At 40.0% G+C, this 27,171-nt stretch overlaps 2 protein-coding genes across 2 annotated transcripts in view; both read right to left on the bottom strand.

Moving 5' to 3' along the window:
- Positions 1-27,171, bottom strand: part of LOC128701484 (methyltransferase-like protein 25B) — a gene marked incomplete at its 5' end in the record, with an annotated part of 360,140 nt that overhangs the window by 13,985 nt on the left and 318,984 nt on the right.
- Positions 1-27,171, bottom strand: part of LOC138855004 (uncharacterized) — a 40,046-nt gene that overhangs the window by 5,168 nt on the left and 7,707 nt on the right. The window contains exon 3 of the mRNA XM_070101523.1: positions 1,765-2,480. Within this exon, the coding sequence (XP_069957624.1) occupies positions 1,765-2,480 (716 nt within the window). The remainder of the gene's footprint in view (positions 1-1,764; positions 2,481-27,171) is intronic.

Here is a 27,171-nt window from a genome sequence, read left to right on the forward strand (position 1 = left end):
CTAAAAAGTGATCTGATATATCTGTGGCCCCTCTATAAACATGTGCATCTTGAAGTCTTCTCAACAGTCTTTTATCTACCAATACATAATCCAACAAACTACTGTCATTTTGCCCTACATCATATCTTGTATACTTATTTATCCTCTTTTTCTTAAAATATGTATTACCTATAACTAAACCCCTTTCTATACAAAGTTCAATCAAAGGGCTCCCATTATCATTTACACCTGGCACCCCAAACTTACCTACCACACCCTCTCTAAAAGTTTCTCCTACTTTAGCATTCAGGTCCCCTACCACAATTACTCTCTCACTTGGTTCAAAGGTTCCTATACATTCACTTAACATCTCCCAAAATCTCTCTCTCTCCTCTACAGTTCTCTCTTCTCCAGGTGCATACATGCTTATTATGACCCACTTTTCGCATCCAACCTTTACTTTAATCCACATAATCCTTGAATTTACACATTCATATTCTCTTTTCTCCTTCCATAACTGATCCTTCAACATTATTGCTACCCCTTCCTTAGCTCTAACTCTCTCAGATACTCCAGATTTAATCCCACTTATTTCCCCCCACCGAAACTCCCCTACCCCCTTCAGCTTTGTTTCGCTTAGGGCCAGGAGATCCAACTTCTTTTCATTCATAACATCAGCAATCATCTGTTTCTTGTCATCCGCACTACATCCACGCACATTCAAGCATCCCAGTTTTATAAAGTTTTTCTTCTTCTCTTTTTTAGTAAATGTTTACAGGAGAAGGGGTTACTAGCCCATTGCTCCCGGCATTTTAGTCGCCTCATACGACACGCATGGCTTACGGAGGAAAGATTCTTTTCCACTTCCCCATGGACAATAGAAGAAATAAAGAAGAACAAGAGCTATTTAGAAAAAGGAGAAAAGCCTAGATGTATGTATATATATATATGCATGTGTGTCTGTGAATTGTGACCAAGGTGTAAGTAGGAGCAGGAAGATATCCTTGTTATCCTACTTCTTCTTTCTTTCAACACACCGGCCGTATCCCACCGAGGCGGGGTGGCCCAAAAGGAAAAACGAAAGTTTCTCCTTTTACATTTAGTAATATATACAGGAGAAGAGGTTACTAGCCCCTTGCTCCCGGCATTTTAGTTGCCTCTTACAACACGCATGGCTTACGGAGGAAGAATTCTGTTCCACTTCCCCATGGAGATAAGAGGAAATAAACAAGAATAAGAACTAGAAAGAAAATAGAAGAAAACCCAGAGGGGTGTGTATATATGTGCTTGTACATGTATGTGTAGTGTGACCTAAGTGTAAGTAGAAGTAGCAAGACGTACCTGAAATCTTGCATGTTCATGAGACAGAAAAAAGGACACCAGCAATCCTACCATCATGTAAAACAATTACAGGCTTTCGTTTTACACTCACTTGGCAGGACGGTAGTACCTCCCTGGGCGGTTGCTGTCTACCAACCTACTACCTACATGTTATCCTACTATATACATTTATATTAGGAACAGGTATTAAGATATGCCAATATCATGCTTAGCGTTTACTGTAATACATTAGAGCAGTGAAGAGTTCTCAACTGCACTAAATTCTGATGCTCTAAAATAAGATTTTGTTAAGATTTCTAACCTGGAGAGTTAGCCACCCAAGATAACCCAAGTCAGTCATCTACTGAGGTCTTTCAATCTTGTTTCCCAAGATGCAATCCACAACAGTTGACTAACATCCAGGTACCTACTTACTTGCCAGTTTACACACACTTGTTGACTCACCTGCACTTAGTTCTGAAGTTGTATCACCCCAGTTTACACACACTTGTTGGATGGGTTGTATTAACTTTACTGAGTCCTTACCACTTGTACTTGTTTCAAATGTTTCACACAGCTTAAGTTGTGATTTTATTGTACTTTTGTTTTTATTAGAGATCTGTATATCACATGATTCTTCATGAATACTGTGTTGGTGTGAATCACAATATGTTGAATCTTTGTCTGCTCTTGTATCAACCACACAGCTGTTGTTTGCTACTGTGTCAACCACACAGCTGTTGTTTACTACTGTGTCAACCACACAGCTGTTGTTTGCTACTGTGTCAACCACACAGCTGTTGTTTACTACTGTGTCAACCACACAGCTGTTGTTTGCTACTGTATCTACCACACTGGTGTTGTTTGAGTTTTGTCTTTTAGATAAAGCCTCACTACATTTATTAGTTACATTTGAGTCAATATTGTTTGTGTGGAAAACAGTTAATACATTCATCATACTGACTGAAGGTGATTTACTCTCTGAATCAACTTTAAAATTACTGTCACTTTCCAATATATTATTTCCATCACATTCTGTTTCAACTTTGTTATCATCTTGAATCTGTTGCTTGAGATAATTTGTGAATGGAGCAGGTGATGACACAGGCTTCCTGGGTAACGTGTACGCAAAGGCTGTTGCTCGTAGTGCTTGCAGGGAGAGAGGCCAAACTTGCCTTTGCCTGCAATATTTAAAATCAATAAGAGTACAATAAATAATGACTTTAAGCCAAAATAATAGTTAATTAGGTCATTTACCCAAGGTTAAAATTAACATGGTAAATGACAATTACAAGGCTCATGATAAAAACATTGAAAAACTTCATAAACAAGATACAATAGGGCCCTGCTTTATGGTGTTTCGCCTTAAGGCGTTCTGCTAATACAGCAATTTCAAATTATGACCAAAATTTGCCATACAGTGAGCGGTCTTTCAAACATGGCGCGTCCAACCATTCTCCGCAAGCACACCTCTCTATTATGTCCGGAAATTTTCCAAAATTTCAAGTGTTTTAAAGTTATTGCATATTTATATGTACTCTGATAATTATACACTTTACTAATGTGTACCTGTACCTATATATACTTACACACTGTGCTGGCATGCAGGTACACATGAAAATCACTAAAAGTCTCTCTACTCAACACTCTACTCTACTCTTGGGCGCATTAAATGTCATACATTATGTTAATATAAACATTTCCATTAATCCATCAAAACATATAAACATGATACATACACCCACAGTATAAAAATTTACTTAAATATGAGATTTGTTTACCAAGCATTTGGTAGGAGAGTCAAAGAACTAGGTTTTCTCTAGTCAATCACCACTAACTTAGCTAGAAATTTATTCCTCTCATATGCCTTCACTCTATCTATAGCCATTCATGACCCTTGTGGGTTTAGCACTTCTTTTTATTATGACTATAATAATAACTTATAATAATAACTGGTAATAATAATAACAACTTGTAATACTAATACAGTGGACTCTCGACATTCGATGGCATCGACATTTGATAAATCCAACATTCGATGCATTTTAATGCAAAAATTTCGCCTCGACATTCGATGGAAAACCTGACATTCAATACGATTCGTACGAGACGTGTCCACGTGTGGCCTGAACTGCCCTGTGTGTGCCAGTGTTTACAAGCCAGCCAGTGTGCATGCATCTAAGGATACATTCGGTACATTCCATATTATCCATATTATCACTGTTTTTGGTGCTTGTTTCTGCAAAATAAGTCACCATGGACCCCAAGAAAGCTTCTAGTGCCAACCCTATTGTAAAAAGGGTGAGAATTAGTATGGAAATTAAGAAAGATTTTGAAGGGTTTGGGGCTAACCCTGAGAAGCCTGTGCCAGTTGTGGACTCCATTGTGCCTACTTCAAAAATTAAGGAAATGTGTGCAAAGTGGGTTGAACTGCAAACCTTTATGGATGAAAATCACCCTAACACAGCTATTGCAAGCCGTGCTGGTAACTATTACAATGACAAGGTTATGGCCCATTTTTGACAAATCTTAAAGGAACGGCAACAGAGGTCCAGTGACTCTCAAGCTGGTCCTAGTGGCATTAAAAGAAGGGAAGTAACCCCGGAAAATGACTTTCTACCTCAAGTCCTAATGGAAGGGGATTCCCCTTGTAAACAGTAACAACTTCAACACTCTCCCCTCCTCCCATCCCATCAATCATCACCAGATCTTCATTGAATATAAGTGTCAATTATTCTATTGTTATTATTCTATTGTTATTGTTGTTATTGTAATTATTCTAATATTTCATGTGGTAAATTTTTTTTTTCATACTTTTGGGTGTCTTGCAAGGATTAATTTGATTTCCATTATTTCTTATGGGGAAAATTAATTCGACTTTCGATATTTTCGACATTCGATGAGCTCTCAGGAACAGATTAGTATTGAATGTCGGGGGTCCATTGTACTAATCTGTAATAAAAATAATTTGTAATAATAATTACAGTAGGGCCCCACTTATACGGCAGGTTATGTTCCTGGCTACCACTGTAAAGCAGAAATCGCCGTTAAGTGGAACACCCTTTTTTTCCTTTATAAATGCATACAAATACTAGATAACAAGTTTACACTAACATATATTAAGTTAGCAATAGAACTAGGCATCAAAAAACAATAAAAAAGTAAAATACACACACAGTGCACTCATTACTTACCTTAAAATATTTGTAGTCTTAATCTAGGGTGAGACAAGTAGTATTTATTGTAAGAAATCATGTGTATGTACGGTAGTCAGCTGGGCTACCATACCAGGCCACCCCACCTACACATAATATTCTATTACGTTTAAGCATCCCAGAGCGATAAAATGCACATACAGTTCACTCATTACTTACCTTAAAATATTTGTAGTCTTAATCTAGGGTGAGATGAGTAGTATTTATTGTAAGAAATCAAGTGCGGTATGTATGGTAGCCAGCCAGACCACCCCACCCACACATACTATTCTATGATATTTAAGCATCCCAGAGCGATAAAATGCATATACAGTTCACTCATTACTTACCTTAAAATATTTGTAGTCTTAATGTAGGGTCAGGGGTGAGTAAACGAGATAAAACGAATAAATGAGAGAGAGAGAATGAATACATGAGAGAGGACAGGTGCAGTTATGTAAACAAACCAGGTAAGCACAAATTTTGTAAACAAGCCAGGCATACACGTCTGGTTTGTGTACAAATTACATTGTGTACAAGTTGCCTCTACATTGATACGGTAGAATAAATAAAGAAGAACACTCCCATTCTCATTTAACACCATTTTTAGAAGAAATGATGCTCTGAGTGAAGGCAATGGAAATATTTCCATTGACTTTTTTGGGTTATCCTAGGTTCTCTACACATATGCTGTTATGTATGATAATCTATGTAACTGTATTTGTGTATACCTGAATAAACTTACTCACATATGAAAGGAATAATTTTCTACACTTACCCCCAGTAACACATTTTCTCTTATGTTGGACTAGAGAAAATGTTATTCTTGCCGTCACTTGTGCAAGTTATCTGGCTACAACATCTCATATTTATGTTTATTTATTTTATTGTGGGGTGTATTTATCATCTTTATATGTTATGTATCGTGTTTATTATGTAATTTTGAAAAAAAATCACGGATGGATTAATGAAAATGTGTAGTATATTAATGTAATATACAACATTTAATGAGACTTGGTGATTGTTATTATCATTTCTAATATGGCATCACTTGTGCAAGTCGTCTGACTACCACATCTCATATTTATGTTTATTTATTCTACTGTGGGGTGTATTTATCATCTTTATGCTATGCATCATGTTTATTATATAATTTTGAAAAAATATCATAGATGGATTAATGAAAATATGTATATTAACCTACTACTAACAGGAGATTTCAACATAAACATACTACACGACCAGGACCCACAAGTAACTTAATTCACAAACACAATGAGTAACTGCCTGTTGCTACCAGCAATATCTAAACCTACAAGAATCTCCGAGACAAGCATTTCCTTAATAGACCACATCTGGACAAACACCATATCCCCTTTAAAATCAGGCATCATCACAGATAACACTACAGACCACTACCCAACCTTTCTCATAACTAATCTAGGCAAACTGAAGTAACCTTCAGACTACATAAGGAGACAGCAGTTAACAACTTTATAGCAGTTATGAATAACATCGACTGGCAAAATGAGCTCGAAACATATACAGATATGAATGAATGCATAAATAATTTTCTAAAAAAACCCAATGCCTCTATAACAGACATTGCCCCAGAAAAATTAAACAGATCACAGCAAAGAGACTGAATAATCCCTGGCTAACACCAAGCATCCTCAAATCCATTAACACAAAGCACAAATATGAAAAACAGTATAGAATGGGTCAAATAACTAGAGAACAGTCGAAAAGTTACTAGTCAACACTTACCAGCCTGATAAGAAGGTCAAAAAAATTGTATTATGAAAATAGATTACATAACATCAAAGGTGATATGAAAAAAAACCTGGAAAACTCTATCTGAAATTCTTGGAACTAAAAAGTTATCCAAAAACAAAACAATCAAATTAACAAAATCAGATGAATCCCTACTCCAACCAAAAACCAAACAGACTTAATGTTTTCTTCTCCACTACAGGGAAAAATCTAGCAAACAAAATACCAAGCACAAACACCTGTCCATAAGACTACCTCATAGGTACCTACCCAAATACACTAATCCTAGCTCCAACCAAGCAAATTGAAGTTATGCTCATCATAAACACCCTTAAAAACAAGGCAGGAGACATAAACAACTTGCCTGCTTTTATGTACAAAAAAGCTTCTCAAGTATTGTCACCAATTATTGCAACGCTCTTTAACAAATCCATTGAATCATCCACTTTCCCAACAATCTTCAAAATAGCGAGGGTCACTCCGATCCATAAAGGAGGTGACCAAGCTGACTTGAATAACTATAGACCAATATCTAACTTACCACTGCTCTCTAAAATCTTTGAAAAATTAATTCATAGACGGATCTATTCCTACCTCGTTTCACACAACATATTAAACCCTTGTCAGTTTGGATTCAGAAATAATAAAAGCACAAATGACGCTATCATACACATGCTAGAACTAATATATACTGCACTTGAAAAGAAAGAAGTCCCGCTGGGCATTCATTGATTTACGTAAAGCTTTCGATATAGTCAACCATGAACTACTGTACTCCAAATTAATGCACTATGGTATCAGAGGACACTCCCTCAACTACCTAAAATCATACCTTAGTAACAGAACTCAATATGTGTATGCAAATGATGCAAACTCTTCCACCCAACCAATCACAGTAGAAGTCCCACAAGGAAGCGTCCTTGGACCACTCCTCTTTCTCATCTACATCAATGATCTACTGAATGCATCACAGCTACTCAAACCCATATTATTTGCAGATGACACTACACATGTCTTTTCCCACCCAAACACAGTCATACTAGCAAACACAGTCAATGCTAAATTACAGAAAATATCTGCCTGGATGATGACTAACAAACTTACCCTGAACACTGATAAAACCTATATCAATCAGTTTGGAAACAAAGCTGCAAATGATCCAATTAACATAATGCTAAATGGATCACCAGTCACAAGACTCACAGAGGGAAAATTCCTAGGTATCCACCTTGACAGTAGCCTTAAGTTCCAGACACACATACAACAAATCACCAAGAAAATCTTCAAGACTGTAGGCATACTATCAAAGATAAGGTACTACGTTCCACAATCAGCTCTCCTGGCACTACCATTCACTCGTATACCCTTATCTTACATATGGAATTTGTGCATGGGGATCAACAACATCCAATCACCTAAAACCCCTAATAACCAAGCAAAAGGCAGCAGTAAGAGTGATAACAAATTCTCACTCCCGCCAGCATACTCCACCAATTTTCAAAAGTCTGAATCTGCTCACCATTAAGAACATCCATACTTATTCATGTGCCTACTACATACACAGAACAATACACGCAAATATAAACCCTCCACTCAAACTTCTCCTTACCAACCTAAACAGGACACATGACCACAACACAAGACACAGATCTCTTTTTGATATACCTCGTGTCCATATCACACTGTGTAAAAACTCTATGCACATAAAGGGCCCCAAAATATGGAATTCATTACCAGAAGATATTAAAGTAACCCAGTCTGAAAATCAAATTAAGACTCTTCTCAAAAGCCACTTAACCCTTTGGGGGTTGGCAGGTCCTCTCAGAGACTTGTTCTCAGGGTCGGCCAAATTTCAAAAAAAAAAAAAAACTATTGTTTCTTATGAAAAGATAGAGAATCTTTTCCCGATCATAATGACACCAAAAGTATGAAATTTGATGGAAAACTTACGGAAATATGCTCTTGCAAAGTTAGCAGTCTCGACGATGTTTACGCATCGGAGATTTTGCCCACTTTGAGCCCTATTTTCGGCCAATTCCAGTGTACTAGTCAACAAAAATCGTAACTATTTCGCTAGAATTCCATTTTTTTCTATCAAATGAGTACAAGAAACCACCCATTTACCGATTTCAACTATCCAATACAGTGGTCAGAATTTAGCAATTTTGCCAATTTCACACAAATTTCAAAAAGATGCCAATTTCTGAATAGAGTCCAGAATAAACAAGAAAGAGATTCCTGGCACTAAAATAACATTTCCTCTGTTCATTAGTCACGTTCCCACGCCCCTCTTACATTCTTTTGCTTTCCACTTTGAATTTTTATTCTCACAAAAAAACAGAAGATTTACTGTTATGCAGACTACTGCATTAGTGTAGAAATGGTATAAATAAAATCGGCACACTTGTGAAAGAATATTAGACTCACCAGTTGATGTGTATTGGACGCTTGGCATGATTTGTTTACTTTGGAACTTTGGTAAAAATCGAACATTTCTGCTACTTTGCACTCAATTTCAAGGTACTTCTCACTGTAAAATCAATCAAAATCATCTCAATTTCTGTAATATGTCTTCTATTCTATAAAATGAGACCAGGAAAACTAGAATACAACAATGAATACCATACAAAAATACAGTGTAAAGTCGCTGTTTTAATCCAAAAACACAAAGTTTTTTTTTTTCTCATTACACACTGTGCACTGCAGGATTTTTTTTATACTGCGCACACCGACCACATAGACCCATTCTTTCATATGTAGGCCTACCAGCTTTCTCTCACTAGATTTGACGGCACTAGAATTTATGCGTACTAGTACGTCAAAAAACCCTGCGCGTAAGCCGTACTAGTACGGCCGAAACCCCGAAAGGGTTAATAACCCTAGACATTTAATGAGACTCGGTGATTATCATCATCATTACATGTACATGTACTTTTAGTCTGTAAACCATTCAAAATCATCTCTATTTCCGTAATATACAGTAGAACCCCGGTTTTCAGCCAGTGCAGAAATAGTACAATTCAGATTTCAAGCACTTTTTTTGGTGAAATTTCCCCCTGGGTTTTGTACATTGGCTCGGAAATCGATGGTACCAGATACGTCCAAATGTGCCACTCATACGTTCGCGACTCACTCTTGGCCACAATAAATGTCTTATTTTACATCAATATAGACATTTTCCTCAATCCATCTACGATATTTTCTACAAAATTATGTAAGAAACATGTTACACAGTATATAAACATGCCTTTGTTACTTGTTCACTAAGAGTGTCTTCTAGTCTTAACACCATAGTAATACTAATACATAGTATGCAATAATAATCACTCTTGGGCACATTAAATGTCTTATTTTAAGTTAAAAGAGACATTTTCATTAATCCATCTATGATATTTTCTTTAAAATTATACTATAAGAAACACATTACATAGCATATAAACGTACAATGTTTATATGCTATTGAGTGGTGGGGTTGGGAGGAGGGTAAACATTACGTTTTCTCTGGTCCAGCTTCAGAGAAAATGTGTATGAATCTGCGCTGGCCCAGTAACCGCCCTTAACAGTACATAAGGCGTTTGTTTACAATTCTTTGCATGAATTATTCATTAATTCTCCCTTTGTTTATGAAGGCATCTAAAGGTAGTTGTCAGAAACTATTAAACTCAGTGAACATGGTATGTCGATGGTAATAATATGGCTGTAGACCGCAGTGTATGTAGCCAGTAGGTATATGCCTGGGATGAAGTCCCTCTGGGACTACAAATCAACACTACTCACCAACAAGATTCTTCAGTAAAGGTATGTAATGTTTATTTATCATTATCAGTTATTTTTCATTGTTTTCTGTATGTAAAACTATAGTTATTCTCTATAAAATGTATTTTTCGTTAACATTTTTGGGTGTCTGAAACAGATTAATTGGATTTACATTATTTCTTATGGAAAATATTACTTTGGTTTTTGGCCATTTTGGATTTGGGCCAACCTTCTGGAATGGATTAATTACAAAAACCAGGGGTCTGCTGTATCTTCCAGCCTATCAAAAGAGACCATGAAAACAAGAATACAACCATAAATACCATACAAAAATACGCCGCAAAGTCGACGTCTTAAACCAAAAGAATACAATGTTTTTTTTCTCAATATGCACTGCATGCTGCAGGATTTTTGTTATACTTCACACACTGACCACTCAGGCCCATTCTCTCATATGTAGACCTACCAGCTTTCTCCCGCAAGATTGGAAGCTGCTAGAATTTTGGCGTAATACAGTGGACCCTTGCCTAACGATATTAATCCATTCCTGAGAGCTCAGCGTTAGGCAAAATTATCGTTACCCGAATTAATTTTCCACATAAGAAATAATGGAAATCAAATTAATCCGTTCCTGACACCCCAAAGTAGGAAAAAAAAAAAATTTTACCACATGAAATATTAATTTTAATACACACAAACTGAAGAAGACATGTACAATTACATGGCACTTACCTTTATTGAAGATCTGGTGATGATTGATGTGATGGGAGGAGGGGAGAGTGTGGATGGAGTTAATGTTCAGAAGGGGAATCCCTTTCCAATAGGACTTGAGGTGGCAAGTCCTTTTCCGGAGTTATGTCCCTTCCTCTTTTAATGTCACTAGGACCAGCTTGAGAGTCACTGGGCCTCTGTCGCACAACATATCTGTCCATAGAGGCCTGTACCTCCCGTTCCTTTACGACATTCCTGAAGTGTTTCACAACATTGTCAGTGTAATAGTCACCAGCACGGCTTGCAATAGCTGTGTTAGGGTGATTGTCATCAAAAAAGGTTTGCACTTTAAGCCACATTCCACACATTTCCTTAATCTTTGAAGTAGACAACTTCTTCAATTTCTCTATCCCCTCCTCCGGAGCAGTTTCTTCAGGTCTGGCCTCTTGCTGTTGAAGATGATCTTGCAGCTCATCAGTGGTTAGTTCTTCATTGTCCTCCTCCACCAACTCTTCCACATCCTCCCCACTAACCTCCAACCACAAGGACTTCCCCAATGCCACAATTGATTCCACAACTGGCATAGGCTTCTCAGGGTTAGCCTCAAATCCTTCAAAATCCCTTTTGTCTACACATTCTGGCCACAGTTTCTTCCAAGCAGAGTTCAAGGTCCTCTTAGTCACTTCCTCCCAAGCCTTACCTATAATGTTTACACAATTGAGGATGCTAAAGTGATCTCTCCAAATCTCTTAGAGTCAAATTGAGTTTCTGAGGTCACTACAAAGCACCTTTCAAACATAGCTTTTGTGTAGAGTTTTTTGAAGTTTGCAATGACCTGCTGGTCCATGGGCTGCAGGAGAGGAGTGGTATTAGGAGGCAAAAACTTGACCTTAATGAAGCTCATGTCCCCAGGAAGTCACTCTGCCACATCTGAAGGATGATCAGGAGCATTGCCTAATACCAGGAGGCACTTAAGGTCCAATTTATTTTCAAGGAGGTAATTTTTCACAGTGGGAGCAAATGCATGGTGTAACCAGTCATAGAAAAGGTCTCTAGTGACCCGTGCCTTACTGTTTGCCCTCCACATCACACACAAATTAGCCTTGAGGATATTGTTTTTCCTGAACACTGGAAGTTTCAGAGTGATACACCAATAAAGGCTTCACTTTGCAATCACCACTAGCATTAGCACACATCAACAGAGTAAGCCTGTTTTCATAGGCTAATGTCCTGGGAGTGCCTTTTCCTCCTTAGTAATGTAGGTCCTGCTTGGCATTTTCTTCCAAAACAGGCCTGTTTCATCACAATTAAATACTTGTTCAGGTTTCAATTCTTCACTGTCTATGTACTCCTTGAATTCCTTCACATATTTTTCAGCTGCTTTTTGGTCCGAACTGGCAGCCTTACCATGCCTTATCACACTATGTATGCCACTACGATTCTTAAATCTCTCAAACCATCCTTTGCTGGCCTTAAATTCACTCACATCACCACTAGTTGCTGGCATTTTTCTAATTAAATCGTCATGCAACTTCCTAGCCTTTTCACATATGATCGCTTGAGAGATGCTGTCTCCTGCTATCTGTTTTTCGTTTATCCACACCAATAACAGTCTCTCAACATCTTCTATCACTTGCGATCTCTGTTTCGAAAACAAAGTTGCACCTTTGGCAAGAACAGCTTCCTTGATTGCCGTTTTCTTGGCCACAATAGTAGCGATGGTTGATTGGGGTTTTGTGTACAACCTGGCCAGCTCGGAGACACGCACTCTGCTTTCATACTTAGCAATGATCTCTTTCTTCATATCCATAGTAATTCTCACCCTTTTTGCTGTAGGGTTGGCACTAGAAGCTTTCTTGGGGCCCATGGTGACTTATTTTGCAGGTGCAATCACTAGAAACACTGTGATAATATGAAATGTTCCGATTGTATGTTTGGATGCGACCGCAGTGGCAGGCTTGTAAACACTAGCACCCACGGGACAAGTGAGGCACGCTCAGGCCACACGTGGACGCGTCTCGAACGAATCATGTTGAGCGAGTTTTTTAGTGATAGCTGAGGCAAAATTTTTGCATTAAAATGTATCGCTAGGCGGATTTAACGTTATGCGATGCGTTCGTTAGGCGAGGGTCCACTGTATAATGTATGCCCTACCAAGATAAGGTGCCATAATGCTTCTCACTACGTCACCTGAGATACAAAATAACATCCTGGTATTTTTCAATGTTTTACTTCCCGTGTATACAATAATATCCAATACCAGGCCACTGTCACAGTCACAGAGTACGAACAGTTTTATATCAAAGTGTTTCCTCTTGCTCGGTATATACTGCTTGAAGAACAGTCTACCTTTGAACAAAATCAAAGACTCGTCAATTACAAGATTCTTGAATGGATAAAAGTACATGCTGAACTTTTGTTTCAGATACAGTGGTCCCTCAATAATCGTCCATAATCCGTTCCTGGAAGTGGGACTATTATCAAAATAGATGATTTTTGAATCAATTTTCCCCATAAGAAATAATGTAAATGCAATTAATCCGTTCCTGACACCCAGAAGTATTAAATCAAAAATTTTTTTTACATGAAATATAGATGTAGTACGTAAACAATACAATGGCACATGATGAATTAAACATTAAAAGAATAACACTTACCTTTATTAAGGATTCTTCTTTGTGTATGGAAGACTGGAGAAGGAGACAGATTTGATTATTTACTGTTTGAAAGGGGAATCCCATTCCATCAACACCTCAGGTACCAATTGCTTTTCTGGGGTTACTTCTCTTCTCTGTTTCTTAATGCCACTAGGACCACCTTGAGAGTCACTGGAGTCCTGTCTCGCAAAAAAACTGTCCAGAGAGCTCTGTTTCTGGCGTCTCTTTAAAACTTCCCTAAAATGGGCCAAGACTCTGTCACTGTACAAGTTGCCGATATGGCTTGCAACATCCTTCTCAGGGCGATGTTTCTCCGTAAATCTTTTCATCCTACCCCACATTTCAAAAATCTCCTTAATTTCTGAAGAAGGCACCTTCTTCCATCTCTCTTCCTCCTCCTCTGCAGCAAGATTCTGAGCTGCGATCTGTTGCTCTTCCTGCTGAAGCTCTTGCAGCTCCTCAGTGGTTAGCTCTTCGTTGTGGTCCTCCACCAACTCTTCCACATCCTCCAAACTCACATCCAACCCCATGGAACTCCCCAGTGCGACAACAGAGTTCACAACTGACATAGGCTCATCAGGGGCTGCCTCAAACCCTTCAAAATCCCTCTTGTGGACACAATCTGGCCATAATTTTCTCCAAGCAGAGTTCGAAGTCCTGGTAACCACTCCCTCCCAAGCCTTACCTATAAGGCTTACGCAATGGAGAATACTGAAGTGTTCTTTCCAAAAATCTCTTAGGGTCAAGTGAGTGTCTGAGGTCACATTAAAGCACCTTTCAAACATTGCTTTGGTGTAGAGTTTTTTAAAGTTTGAAATGACTTGCTGGTCCATGGGCTGGAGGAGAGGAGTGGTATTCGGGGGCAAGAACTTTACTGTGATGAACCCAAACTCCTTCAGAATTAGGTCATCCAAGTTTGGAGGATGAGCAGGTGCATTGTCCATTACCACTTTTCCAGGAGGTAATTCTTCACACTAGGGCCGAACACTTCACTGAACCACTCGACGAAAATGTCCCTTGTGACCCATGCCTTACTATTAGAGCTCCAAAACACATACAATTTACTCTTCATAACATTGTCTTTCTTGAACACTCTGGGATTTTCAGAATGGTACACTAGTAACGGCTTCACTTTGAAATCCCCACTAGCATTAGCACAGAACATTAGCATCAGCCTGTCTTTCATAGGCTTGTGTCCTGGCAGTGCCTTTTCTTCCTGAGTAATGTAGGTCCTCTTTGGCATTTTCTTCCAAAAGAGGCCTGTTTTGTCACAATTGAACACTTGTTCAGGTTTCAGTCCTTCAGTCTCTATGTACTCCTTGAATTCCTGCACACATTTTTCAGCCGCTTTGTTGTCAGAACTGGCAGCCTTACCACACTGTGTATGCCAGTACGCTTCTTTAATCTCTCAAACCAGCCTTTGCTGGCCTTAAATTCACTCCCATCACCACTAGTTGCAGGCAATTTCTTTACCAAATCGTCATGCAACTGCCTAGCCTTTTCACAAATAAGCGACGTCATAAGACTATCTCCTGCTAATTGTTTCTCGTTTATCCACACCAATAATAACTTCTCAACATCTTCGAGTACTGGTGATCTCATTTTTGTCAGCATATTTACCCCCTTTGCAACAACAGCATCCTTGATTTCCTTTTTCTTGGCTATGATGGAAGATATAGTTGTACGGGATTTGTTATACATCCTGGCCAGTTCGCCCACACGTACGCCACTATCATATTGTTCAATGATGTTTTTCTTAAATTCAATCATATTTCTCACCTTCTTTACCAAAGGCTTGGCACTAGGAAGTTTCTTTGGAGCCATGGTAGCTTATTTAGCACTTGCAAGCACTAAAATCAATGGAATATTATGAAATATTTCGTTGGAGCAAGTGAGGGGACCATCGCTCACTGGTAAACAATGGTACACTGGCTGGGAAGGGAAGGCCCAGGCGGCTCAGAGCGTGAGTACGCGTCCCGGATGAAGGACTATTAGTGAGTTAACGGACCATTTGCGAGGAAATGTTTAGACAAAATAACAGGACTATTTCCGAAATGAACGACTTTCAGGCCGGACGATTATTGAGGGACCATTGTACATGAAAACATTTCTAATCTTGTATAACCTGTCACTTCTGTCAGGCCTGGTTTTGTCATCGAAGTGCAACATACGTTACAGTAAGATAAACCTGTTCACTGGGATGGTTTCATTGAAGGCTGGGGTACAAATTAGCCAATCTGTGGACCAGTATGATTTTATATTATGCTTATAGACATGAAGCATAAGCATTAGTGTTGCAAAAAGCAAATACATTTCAGCCACAGCTGTCTCCACCGGTGTAGTCTTGACTGTGGTGATATCATCGTATTTGCTATGGTGTACTCAAACTACTTGTTGCTTTACCTGACAATAGTTTCCATCAAGGGCCGATCAAAGAATAGTTCAAATTATTCCAGTTCATTTGCAGTGTTTCCAAGGAAACAAGCTGGTAGGATTCCCCTTTGAGAGTCATCAAACTGGTGGGGATTGGGAACAAAATTGGGATTTTGCTGCCAATCCCAGATGCAGTTTGCTGATGGATACTGGACATCATAAGCTGGTTGTAGTTGTAGTTGTAGTGGGGTGGTAGTTGATGCTCCGCTTTATCCTGTGAGTGGCGTGGGTCCCAGCCTGGGCTGATGAGTCATGTATGACCGTGGCACTACCACTATCACCACCAATACCACCACCTACTGATGCCTGTGGTCTATCCATGCCAAGTGTAGCCACATCATCCTCACTTTCACTGTCTATTCCTGGTGTAGGGCCACGGGATGTACTCCGTCCCCTGGGTACTGCATAGGGAACACTACCTGAGCGCATGCGGCGGCGTATATACCGACGCTTCACTGGTGAACATGATTCCTCACTATTACTACTCGAATGATCATCAAGAGCAATAAAATCACAGTCCACATCACTATCATCATCATTAGTGAAGTCTGAGGCCTGGCCATGTGAAAATATTAATCTTCTCTTGCAACGAGGTACAACTGAATGCGACTGAGACGTGCCCACACCAGAGGTAGAAGGCTGAGGATCGTCAAGATTTTCTGCACTATTTTCAATATCCTGGTCACTGCTTTCAGTCTCTAATTGATCAAAACCATGGAATTCTTCTTCTTTTCCACTTCCATCAGAGTCAAAACTATCAGTTATGAAGAGGAAAGTCCCAATTCGCCTCAGAGTGAGAGCTGCCTTGCGGCGAGGCATGGTGAACAAAGGTTACTGAGGCTGCATTCCTACAATGCCATGTGGGCACCTAGAATTTTTTTTTACAGCACACACACACACACCATGCAGACCCGTTCTCTCAGGTGTAGGCCTACCAGCCTTCTCACGCTAAATTTGACGCTACTAGAATTTTGGCACAGATCTACGGTTTGGACCCCTCAACGTATAGCTGTAGATCTACTTCACGGACCCTTAAAGGGTTAGACTCCACAACTCGTGCCTGTGCTGGCATGCAGGAACACATTAAAATCATTAAGAGTGCGTTATTAATCATGAAGATGCCATATTAATAATAATAATAATAATAACACAATAATAATCACTCTGAGTCACATTAAATGTCATATAAAATGTTAATATGGATATTTTGCTTAATCCATCTACGACATTTTTTCAAAATTATATAATAAACATGCTACATAACATATAAACATAAATTAACATAAATATTAGATGTTTTTCCAGTCGGCTTGACAAAGTGAACCAAAACCATTCGTGTCCAGGCAGGTATCAACAACAACAACTGGTTTGTTTACAAAACTCGTGAACATGGGGGTTACATACCTACCACACTTTGATACCTACTTACCTTACTATTCACCTTGCACCCTATGTAAAGACCATTAAGACTACAAATATTTTAAGGTAAGTAATGAGTATACAGTGGACCCACGCATACCGTTGGCATCACATAACGTTAAATCCGCATACCGATACATTTTATCGCAAAAATTTTGCTTCGCATACCGCTAAAAAACCCACTCAACGCTATTCGTCCGAGACGCGTCTAATGTGCGGCCTGAGCCAGCCTCACATGTTCCGCTGGTGGCATTGTTTACCAGCCAGCCTCTGCGGTAACATCCAAGAATACAATCGGAACATTTCGTATTATTACAGTGTTTTTGGTGATTTTATCTGCAAAATAAGTGACCATGGGCCCCAAGAAAGCTTCTAGTGCCAACCCAACAGGAATAAGGGTGAGAATTACTATAGAGATGAAGAAAGAGATCATTGCTAAATATGAAAGTGGAGTGCGTGTCTCTGAGCTGGCCAGGTTGTATAGTAAACCCCAATCAACCATCGCTACTATTGTGTCCAAGAAAATGGCAATCAAGGAAGCTGTTCTTGCCAAAGGTTCAACTGTGTTTTCGAAACAGAGATCGCAAGTGATGGAAGATGTTGAGAGACTCTTATTGGTGTGGATAAATGAAAAACAGATAGCAGGAGATAGCATCTCTCAAGTGATCATAAGTGAAAAGGCTAGGAAGTTGCATGAGGATTTAATTAAAAAAATGCCTGCAACTAGTGATGATGTGAGTGAATTTAAGGCCAGCAAAGGTTGGTTTGAGAGATTTAAGAAGCGTAGTGGCATACATAGTGTGATAAGGCATGGTGAGGCTGCCAGTTCGGACCACAAAGCAGCTGAAAAATATGTGCAGGAATTCAAGGAGTACATAGACAGTGAAGGACTGAAACCTGAACAAGTGTTTAATTGTGATGAAACAGGCCTGTTTTGGAAGAAAATGCCAAGCAGGACCTACATTATTCAGGAGGAAAAGGCACTCCCAGGACATAAGCCTATGAAAGACAGGCTTACTCTGTTGATGTGTTCCAATGCTAGTGGTGATTGCAAAGTGAAGCCTTTATTAGCGTTTCACTCAGAAACTCCCAGAGCGTTCAGACAAAAGAATATCCTCAAGGCTAATTTGTGTGTGCTGTGGAGGGCAAACAGTAAGGCATGGGTCACTAGGGACTTTTTCTATGACTGGTTACACCAAGCATTTGCCCCCAATGTGAAAAATTACCTAACTGAAAAGAAATTAGACCTTAAGTGCCTCCTGGTGTTAGACAATGCCCCTGGTCATCCTACAGACGTGGCAGAGCAACTTTATGGGGACAAGAGCTTCATTAAGGTGAAGTTTTTGCCTCCTAATACCACTCCTCTCCTGCAGCCCATGGACCAGCAGGTTATTGCAAACTTCAAAAAACTGTACACAAAAGCTCTGTTTGAAAGGTGCTTTGTAGTGACCTCAGAAACTCAATTGACTCTAAGAGAGTTTTGGAGAGATCACTTTAGCATCCTCAATTGTGTAAACCTTATAGGTAAGGCTTGGGAGGGAGTGACTAAGAGGACCTTGAACTCTGCTTGGAAGAAACTGTGGCCAGAATGTGTAGACCAAAGGGATTTTGAAGGGTTTGAGGCTAACCCTGGGAATCCTATGCCAGTTGAGGAATCCATTGTGGCATTGGGAAAGTCCTTGGGGTTGGAGGTTAGTGGGGATGATGTGGAAGAGTTGGTGGAGGCGGACAATGAAGAACTAACCACTGATGAGCTGATAGATCAACTTCAACAGCAAGAGGCCAGACCTGAGGAAACTGCTTCGGAGGAGGGGAGAGAGAAATTGAAGAAGTTGCCTACTTCAGAGATTAAGGAAATGTGTGGAATGTGGCTTAAAGTGCAAACCTTTTTTGATGACAATCACCCTAACACAGCTATTGCAAGCCGTGCTGGTGACTATTACACTGACAATGTTGTGAACCACTTTAAGAAAGTCATAAAGGAACGGGAGGTACAGGCCTCTATGGACAGATATGTTGTGCGACAGAAGTCCAGTGACTCTGAAGCTGGTCCTAGTGGCATTAAAAGAAGAAGGGAATTAACCCCGGAAAAGGACTTGACACCTCAAGTCTTAATAGAAGGGGATTCCCTTTCTAAACACTAAGACTCTTTCCTCCTCCCATCCCATCAATCATCACCAGATCTTCAATAAAGGTAAGTGTCATGTAACTGTGCATGTCTTTTTCAGTTTGTGTGTATAAAAATTAATATTTCATGTGGTAAAAATTTTTTTTTTCATACTTTGGGATGTCTTGCACGGATTAATTTGATTTCCATTATTTCTTATGGGGAAAATTCATTCGCATAACGATAATTTCGCATAACAATGAGCTCTCAGGAATGGATTAATATCGCTATGCGGGGGTCCACTGTACTGTATATGCATTTTATTGCTCTGGGGCACTTTAACCCTTAAACTGTTCAAACGTAGATCTACGTTTGCGCGCATAGCGCTCTGACCTTTATTTTCTCCATAAGAAACAATGCAAAAAAATGTAGATCTATGTTCGAAGTGCTTTGCGAGCAAACGTAGATCTACATTTGGACAGTTTAACCTTTTCAGGGATACCAACGTACTAGTATGTATCATGCACCAGGGTTATTGATGTACTAGTACGTGTAAATTCTTGTGCCTTCAAATCTAGTGAGAGAAAGCTGGCAGGCCTACATATGAAAGAATGGGTCTATGTGGTCAGTGTACACAGTATAAAAGAAATCCTGCAGAACACGGTGTGTAATGAGAAAAAAAAAAAAACCTTGGCCATCTTTATGGTTTAAAACAGAGACTTTGCACTGTATTTTTGTATGGTATTTATGGTTGTATTCTAGTTTTCCTGGCCTCATTTTATAGAATGGAAAATATATTACAGAAATTGAGATGATTTTGATTGGTTTCACAATGAAAAGTACCTTGAAATTGAGTTCAAAATAGCAGAAATGTTCGATTTTTGCCAAAGTTCAAAAGTAAACAAATCATGACACACATCCAATACACGTCAACTGGTGAGTCTAATATTCTTTCATAGGTGCACTGATATTATTTATACCATTTCTACACTAATGCAGTAGTCTGCATAACAGTAAATCTTCAATTTTTTGTGAGAATAAAAATTCAAAGTGGAAAGCAAAAGAAATGTAAGAGGGGCCTGGGGACGTGACTAATGAACAGGGGAAATATTATTTTAGTGCCAGGAATGTCTGTCTTGTTTATTTTGGACCCTATTTGGAAATTGGCATCTTCTGAAATTTGTGTGAAATTAACAAAATTGCCAATTTCTGACCACTTTATTGGATAGTTGAAATCGGTAAATGGGTGGTTTCTTGTACTCATTCAATAGAAAAAATAGAGTTCTAGTGAAATAGCTATGATTTTTGTCAACTAGTACAATGGAATTGGCTGAAAATAGGGCTCAAAGTGGGCGAAATCGCCGATGCGAAAACATCATTGAGACCGCTAACTTTGTGAGAGTATAAATCAAATTTCATGCTTTCAGTGTCATTATGATCAGGAAAAGATTCTCTATCATTTCATAAGAAAAAAATAATTTTTTTTTTCCGAAAAATTTTCAACCCTGAGATAAGTTTAGGAGAGGGCCTCTCGACCCTGAAAGGGTTAAGGGTTAAATGCCTATTACATAATGTGTGGGTTGTGGGTGGGCAGATGGGGGCTACATACCTACCACACTTTGATACCCACCTACCTTACTATTCACCTTGCACTCTATATAAAGACCATTAAGACTACAAATATTTTAAGGTAAGTAATGAGTGTACTGTATATGCATTTTATTGCTCTAGGGCACTTTAAATGCCTAGTATATAATGTAATGTTCACTCAAGAAACAAAGCCAGACTGACTCATGATGCCTGTTTAGGGAGCACAGGCATGGGGCAGGCAGACAGGTCTGGTACGTGGTTCAAAACGCGGGGCATGTTCGATACTCGGGACAAAATTGGTGTGAAAAAAGCGGTCGAAACTCGAAGCGTTCGATAGTCGATGCATTCGAAACTCGGGGTTCCACTGTGTACTTTTGACTAGCATAATTATGCCTATTAAGTTACATATCAATACATCTGTGTTTCAATAGTGTTCCCATTGCACTAGCAATGTATGTGCAACTAATATGACACTGCAACTAATGTGACATTAGTTGCATGTGTCCTTTTACCTAATGTAATGTTGGAAATTTTAGCATTACAGTAGGACCCCCATATCCACAAGGGACATGTTGCAAGGACCTGCTATGGACACCAAAACCGTGGATTGCCTGGAGTTTACCTGGAGAGAGTTCTGGGGGTCAACGCCCCCGCAGCCCGGTCTGTGACCAGGCCTCCTGGTGAATCAGAGCCTGATCAACCAGGCTGTTACTGCTGGCTGCACGCAAACCAACGTACGAGCCACAACCCGGCTGGTCAGGTACCGACTTTAGGTGCTTGTCCAGTGCCAGCTTGAAGACTGCCAGGGGCCTGTTGGTAATCCCCTTTATGTATGCTGGGAGGCAGTTGAACAGTCTCGGGCCCCTGACACTTATTGTATGGTCTCTTAACGTGCTAGTGACACCCCTGCTTTTCATTGGGGGGACGTTGCATCGTCTGCCAAGTCTTTTGCTGTCGTAGTGAGTGATTTTCGTGAGCAAGTTCGGTACTAGTCCCTCTAGGATTTTTCAGGTGTATATAACCATGTATCTCTCCCGCCTGCATTCCAGGGAATACAGGCTCAGGAACCTCAAGCGCTCCCAGTAATTGAGGTGTTTTATCTCCGTTATATGCACTGTGAAGGTTCTCTGTACATTTTCTAGGTCAGCAATTTCACCTGCCTTGAAAGGTGCTGTTAGTGTGCAGCAATATTCCAGCCTAGATAGAACAAGTGGCCTGAAAAGTGTCATCATGGGCTTGGCATCCCTAGTTTTGAAGGTTCTCATTATCCATCCTGCCATTTTTCTAGCAGATGCGATTGATACAATGTTATGGTCCTTGAAGGTGAGATCCTCCGACATGATCACTCCCAGGTCTTTCACGTTGATGTTTCGCTCTATTTGTGGCCAGAATTTATCTTGTACTCTGATGAAGATTTAATTTCCTCGTGTTTACCATACCTGAGTAATTTGAAATTTCTCATCGTTGAACTTCATATTGTTTTCTGCAGCCCAGTGAAAGATTTGGTTGATGTCCGCCTGGAGCCTAGCAGTGTCTGCAATGGAAGACACTGTCATGCAGATTAAGGTATCATCTGCAAAGGAAGACACGGTGCTGTGACTGACATCCTTGTCTATGTCAGATATGAGGATGAGGAACAAGATGGGAGCGAGTACTGTGCCTTGTGGAACAGAGCTTTTCACCATAACTGCCTCAGACTTTACTCTGTTGACTACTACTCTCTATGTTCTGTTAGTGAGGAAATTATAGATCCATCGACCAACTTTTCCTGTTATTCCTTTAACACGCATTTTGTGCGCTATTACGCCATGGTAACAAACCCTGTATATAAGTCCTATACATACCTATTATAAAGTTTAACCAATAAATTATGCACATTGAAGAATTGCCAGTGTCTCTACTTTTGTACTTTGGGGCCATTATTATGCAAAATTAAGAAGGGCCACTATAAACTATGGATAACTGAAACTGTGAATACCAAATCAGTGGATATGGGGGGGGGGAACTACTGTATAAATAATAAGCACATCAATCAATCAAGTTTATTCTCTATAAGGATTACAATGCGGGGTTTACAGATTTTGGATATTGTGTGGTTTACATGTTATAAAATACTAATTACAGAGGGGGGCCACTAGGACACCTAGCATGGCTAGGCATTTCGGGCAGACTTAGATTAATTCTTAACTCTAAATTATTACAATTATGGAGTAAGTTGGTATTATGGCTAAGTGGCTAAATTATAGTTTGTGAGTTTAGCAATGTGAATGCTTTTGTTATGGCACAATACATAGTTTCTATATTGGAGTATCACAGGCAAACTTATGACTAGTTAGGATTCATTATTTTAAGATTAAGATTCATATTTCTGTGTTTATAGTCAAATGGATGAGTGAGTGAGTGCAAGTGTGAACCACCAAGTGGTTTTCATGTAGTTAGTTAACGGGGTGTATCAGGGAGATAAGATGTTTTCTAACTGTAGTTTTGAAGGTGATGAATGTGTCTGCAGTTCTAGAGTTTTCAGGTAGGGTGTTCCAGATTTTAGGGCCTTTGACATACATTGAATTTTTGTAAAGGTTTAGTCGGACACAGGGAATGTCATAGAGATGTTTGTGTTTGGCGTTATGCCTGTGGGTCCTGTCACAACTATCAAGAAAGCATTTTAGGTCAAGGTTAATATTGGAATTTAAGGTCCTGTAGATGTAGATTGCACAGTAGTAAGTGTGGATGTTCTGAACAGGGAGTAAGTTTAGATCTATGAAGAGTCGGGGGGTGTGTTGCCAGGGATGGGATTTAGTGATTATTCTTACTGCGGATTTTTGTTGGGTTATTATTGGCTTTAGGTGTGTTGCTGCAGTTGATCCCCAAGCACAAATAGCATAGGTGAGGTATGGATAAATGAGTGAATGGTATAGTGTGAGAAGGGCATTTTGCGGCACGTAGTATCGTATCTTGGAGAGGATCCCAACCGTTTTGGATACTTTTTTTTGTTATATGTTGGATATGAGTACTGAAATTCAGGTTGTTGTCAAGGTATAGGCCTAGGAATTTGCCCTCATTATGTCTGGCAACAACTCAGCCAGAACTAATAGACAGGCACACATAATCAGTATGTCATAACAGGCAAGACATGGAATGGTCCCAAATCTGCACACAGAAATCACTCCCTACAAAAGTAAAAGACTGGGCAGGTGATGCAAAATGCCCCCAATAAAAAGTAGAGGCGCCATTGGTACACTAAGGGAAAACACCATAAGTGCCCAGGGCCCAAGACTGTTCAACAGCCTCCCATCAAGCATTAGGGGAATTGCCAATAAACCCCTGGCTGCCTTCAAGAGAGAGCTGGACAGATACCTAAAGTCAGTGCCGGATCAGCCGGGCTGTGGCTCGCACATTGGACTGCGTGCGGCCAGCAGTAACAGCCTAGTTGATCAGGCCCTGATCCATTGGGAGGCCTGGTCATGAACCGGGCCGCGGGAGCGTTGAGCCCCGGAATAACCTTCAGGTAACCTCCAGGTAAGTATGTTAAATAAAAGGTAAAGCATATAAATGATAAAAAAATGGAATATAGAAAAAGGGAAAACTGGATATACAGTGGACCCTCAACCAGCGATATTAATCCGTTCCTGAGAGCTCATCGTTAATCAAAATAATCGTTAGTCAAGTTAATTTTCCCCATAAAAAATAATGGAAATCAAATTAATCCGTGCAAGACACCTCAAAGTATTGAAAAAAAAAAATTTTACCACATGAAATATTAATTTTAATATACTCAAACTGAAGAAGACATGCACAGTTACATGACACTTACCTTTATTGAAGATCTGGTGATGATTGATGGGATGGGAGGAGGGGAGACCGTTGATCTTGTTAGTGTTTAGAAGGGGAATCCCCTTTCATTAGCACTTGAGGTAGCAAGTCTTTTTCTGGGGTTACTTCCCTTGTTCTTTTAATGCCACTAGGACCAGCTTCAGAGTCACTGGACTTCTGTCGCACAACATAGCTGTCCATAGAGGCCTGTACCTCTCGTTCCTTTATCCTAAAGTGTTTCACAACATTGTCAGTGTAATAGTCACCAGCACGGCTTGCAATAGCTGTGTGAGGGTGATTTTCATCAAAAAAGGTTTGCACTTTAAGCCACATTGCACACATTTCCTTAACTTTGAAGTAGGCAACTTCTTCAATTTCTCTCTCCCCTCCTCCGAAGCAGTTTCCTCAGGTGTGGCCTCTTACTGTTGAAGATGATCTAGCAGCTCATCAGTGGTTTGTTCTTCATTGTCCTCCTCCACCAACTCTTCCACATCCTCCCCACTAACCTCACCAATATGAGCACTAGTTCCAGGCATTTTTTCCTGTTCACCTGGGTGTTAGTCAACTGTTGTGGGTCGCATCCTGGGGGACAAGATTAAGGACCCCCAATGGAAATAAGTTAGACAGTCCTTGATGATGCACTGACTTTCTTGGGTTATCCTGGGTGGCTAACCCTCCGGGGTTAATCGTATCTTGGTAATTGTTTCACGTTAAGCCGCGGGAAGAACTAAAAGCCATAAATGAAATCGAGAGAAACCCAAAGTATTTCTTCTCCTATGCCAAATCAAAGTCGAGAACAACATCCAGTATTGGGCCCCTACTTAAACAAGATGGGTCCTACACAGATGACAGCAAGGAAATGAGTGAGCTAATCAAGTCCCAATATGACTCAGTTTTTAGCAAGCCGCTAACCAGACTGAGAGTCGAAGATCAAAATGAATTTTTTATGAGAGAGCCACAAAATTTGGTTAACACAAGCCTATCCGATGTTATCCTGACGCCAAATGACTTCGAACAAGCGATAAATGACATACCCATGCACTCTGCCCCAGGGCCAGACTCATGGAACTCTGTGTTCATCAAGAACTGCAAGAAGCCCCTATCACGAGCCTTTTCCATCCTATGGAGAGGGAGCATGGACACGAGGGTCGTCCCACAATTACTAAAAACAACAGACATAGCCCCACTCCACAAAGGGGGCAGTAAAGCAACAGCAAAGAACTACAGACCGATAGCACTAACATCCCATATCATAAAAATCTTTGAAAGGGTCCTAAGAAGCAAGATCACCACCCATCTAGAAACCCATCAGTTACACAACCCAGGGCAACATGGGTTTAGAACAGGTCGCTCCTGTCTGTCTCAACTATTGGATCACTACGACAAGGTCCTAAATGCACTAGAAGATAAAAAGAATGCAGATGTAATATATACAGACTTTGCAAAAGCCTTCGACAAGTGTGACCATGGCGTAATAGCGCACAAAATGCGTGCTAAAGGAATAACAGGAAAAGTCGGTCGATGGATCTATAATTTCCTCACTAACAGAATACAGAGAGTAGTCGTCAACAGAGTAAAGTCCGAGGCAGCTATGGTGAAAAGCTCTGTTCCACAAGGCACAGTACTCGCTCCCATCTTGTTCCTCATCCTCATATCCGACACAGACAAGGAAAAACAGAAAACAATATGAAGTTCAACGATGAGAAATTTCAATTACTCAGATATGGTAAACACGAGGAAATTAAATCTTCATCAGAGTACAAAACAAATTCTGGCCACAAAATAGAGCGAAACACCAACGTCAAAGACCTGGGAGTGATCATGTCGGAGGATCTCACCTTCAAGGACCATAACATTGTATCAATCGCATCTGCTAGAAAAATGACAGGATGAATAATGAGAACCTTCAAAACTAGGTCACTTGTTCTATCTAGGCTGGAATATTGCTGCACACTAACAGCACCTTTCAAGGCAGGTGAAATTGCTGACCTAGAAAATGTACAGAGAACCTTCACGGCACGCATAACGGAGATAAAACACCTCAATTACTGGGAGCGCTTGAGGTTCCTGAACCTGTATTCCCTGGAACGCAGGCGGGAGAGATACATGATTATATACACCTGGAAAATCCTAGAGGGACTAGTTCCGAACTTGCACACGAAAATCACTCACTACGAAAGCAAAAGACTTGGCAGACGATGCAACATCCCCCCAATGAAAAGCAGGGGTGTCACTAGCACGTTAAGAGACCATACAATAAGTGTCAGGGGCCCGAGACTGTTCAACTGCCTCCCAGCATACATAAGGGGGATTACCAACAGACCCCTGGCAGTCTTCAAGCTGGCACTGGACAAGCACCTAAAGTCGGTTCCTGACCAGCCGGGCTGTGGCTCGTACGTTGGTTTGCGTGCAGCCAGCAGCA

Source organism: Cherax quadricarinatus, chromosome 78, assembly GCF_038502225.1.
Source record: "Cherax quadricarinatus isolate ZL_2023a chromosome 78, ASM3850222v1, whole genome shotgun sequence".
NCBI lineage: Eukaryota > Metazoa > Arthropoda > Malacostraca > Decapoda > Parastacidae > Cherax > Cherax quadricarinatus.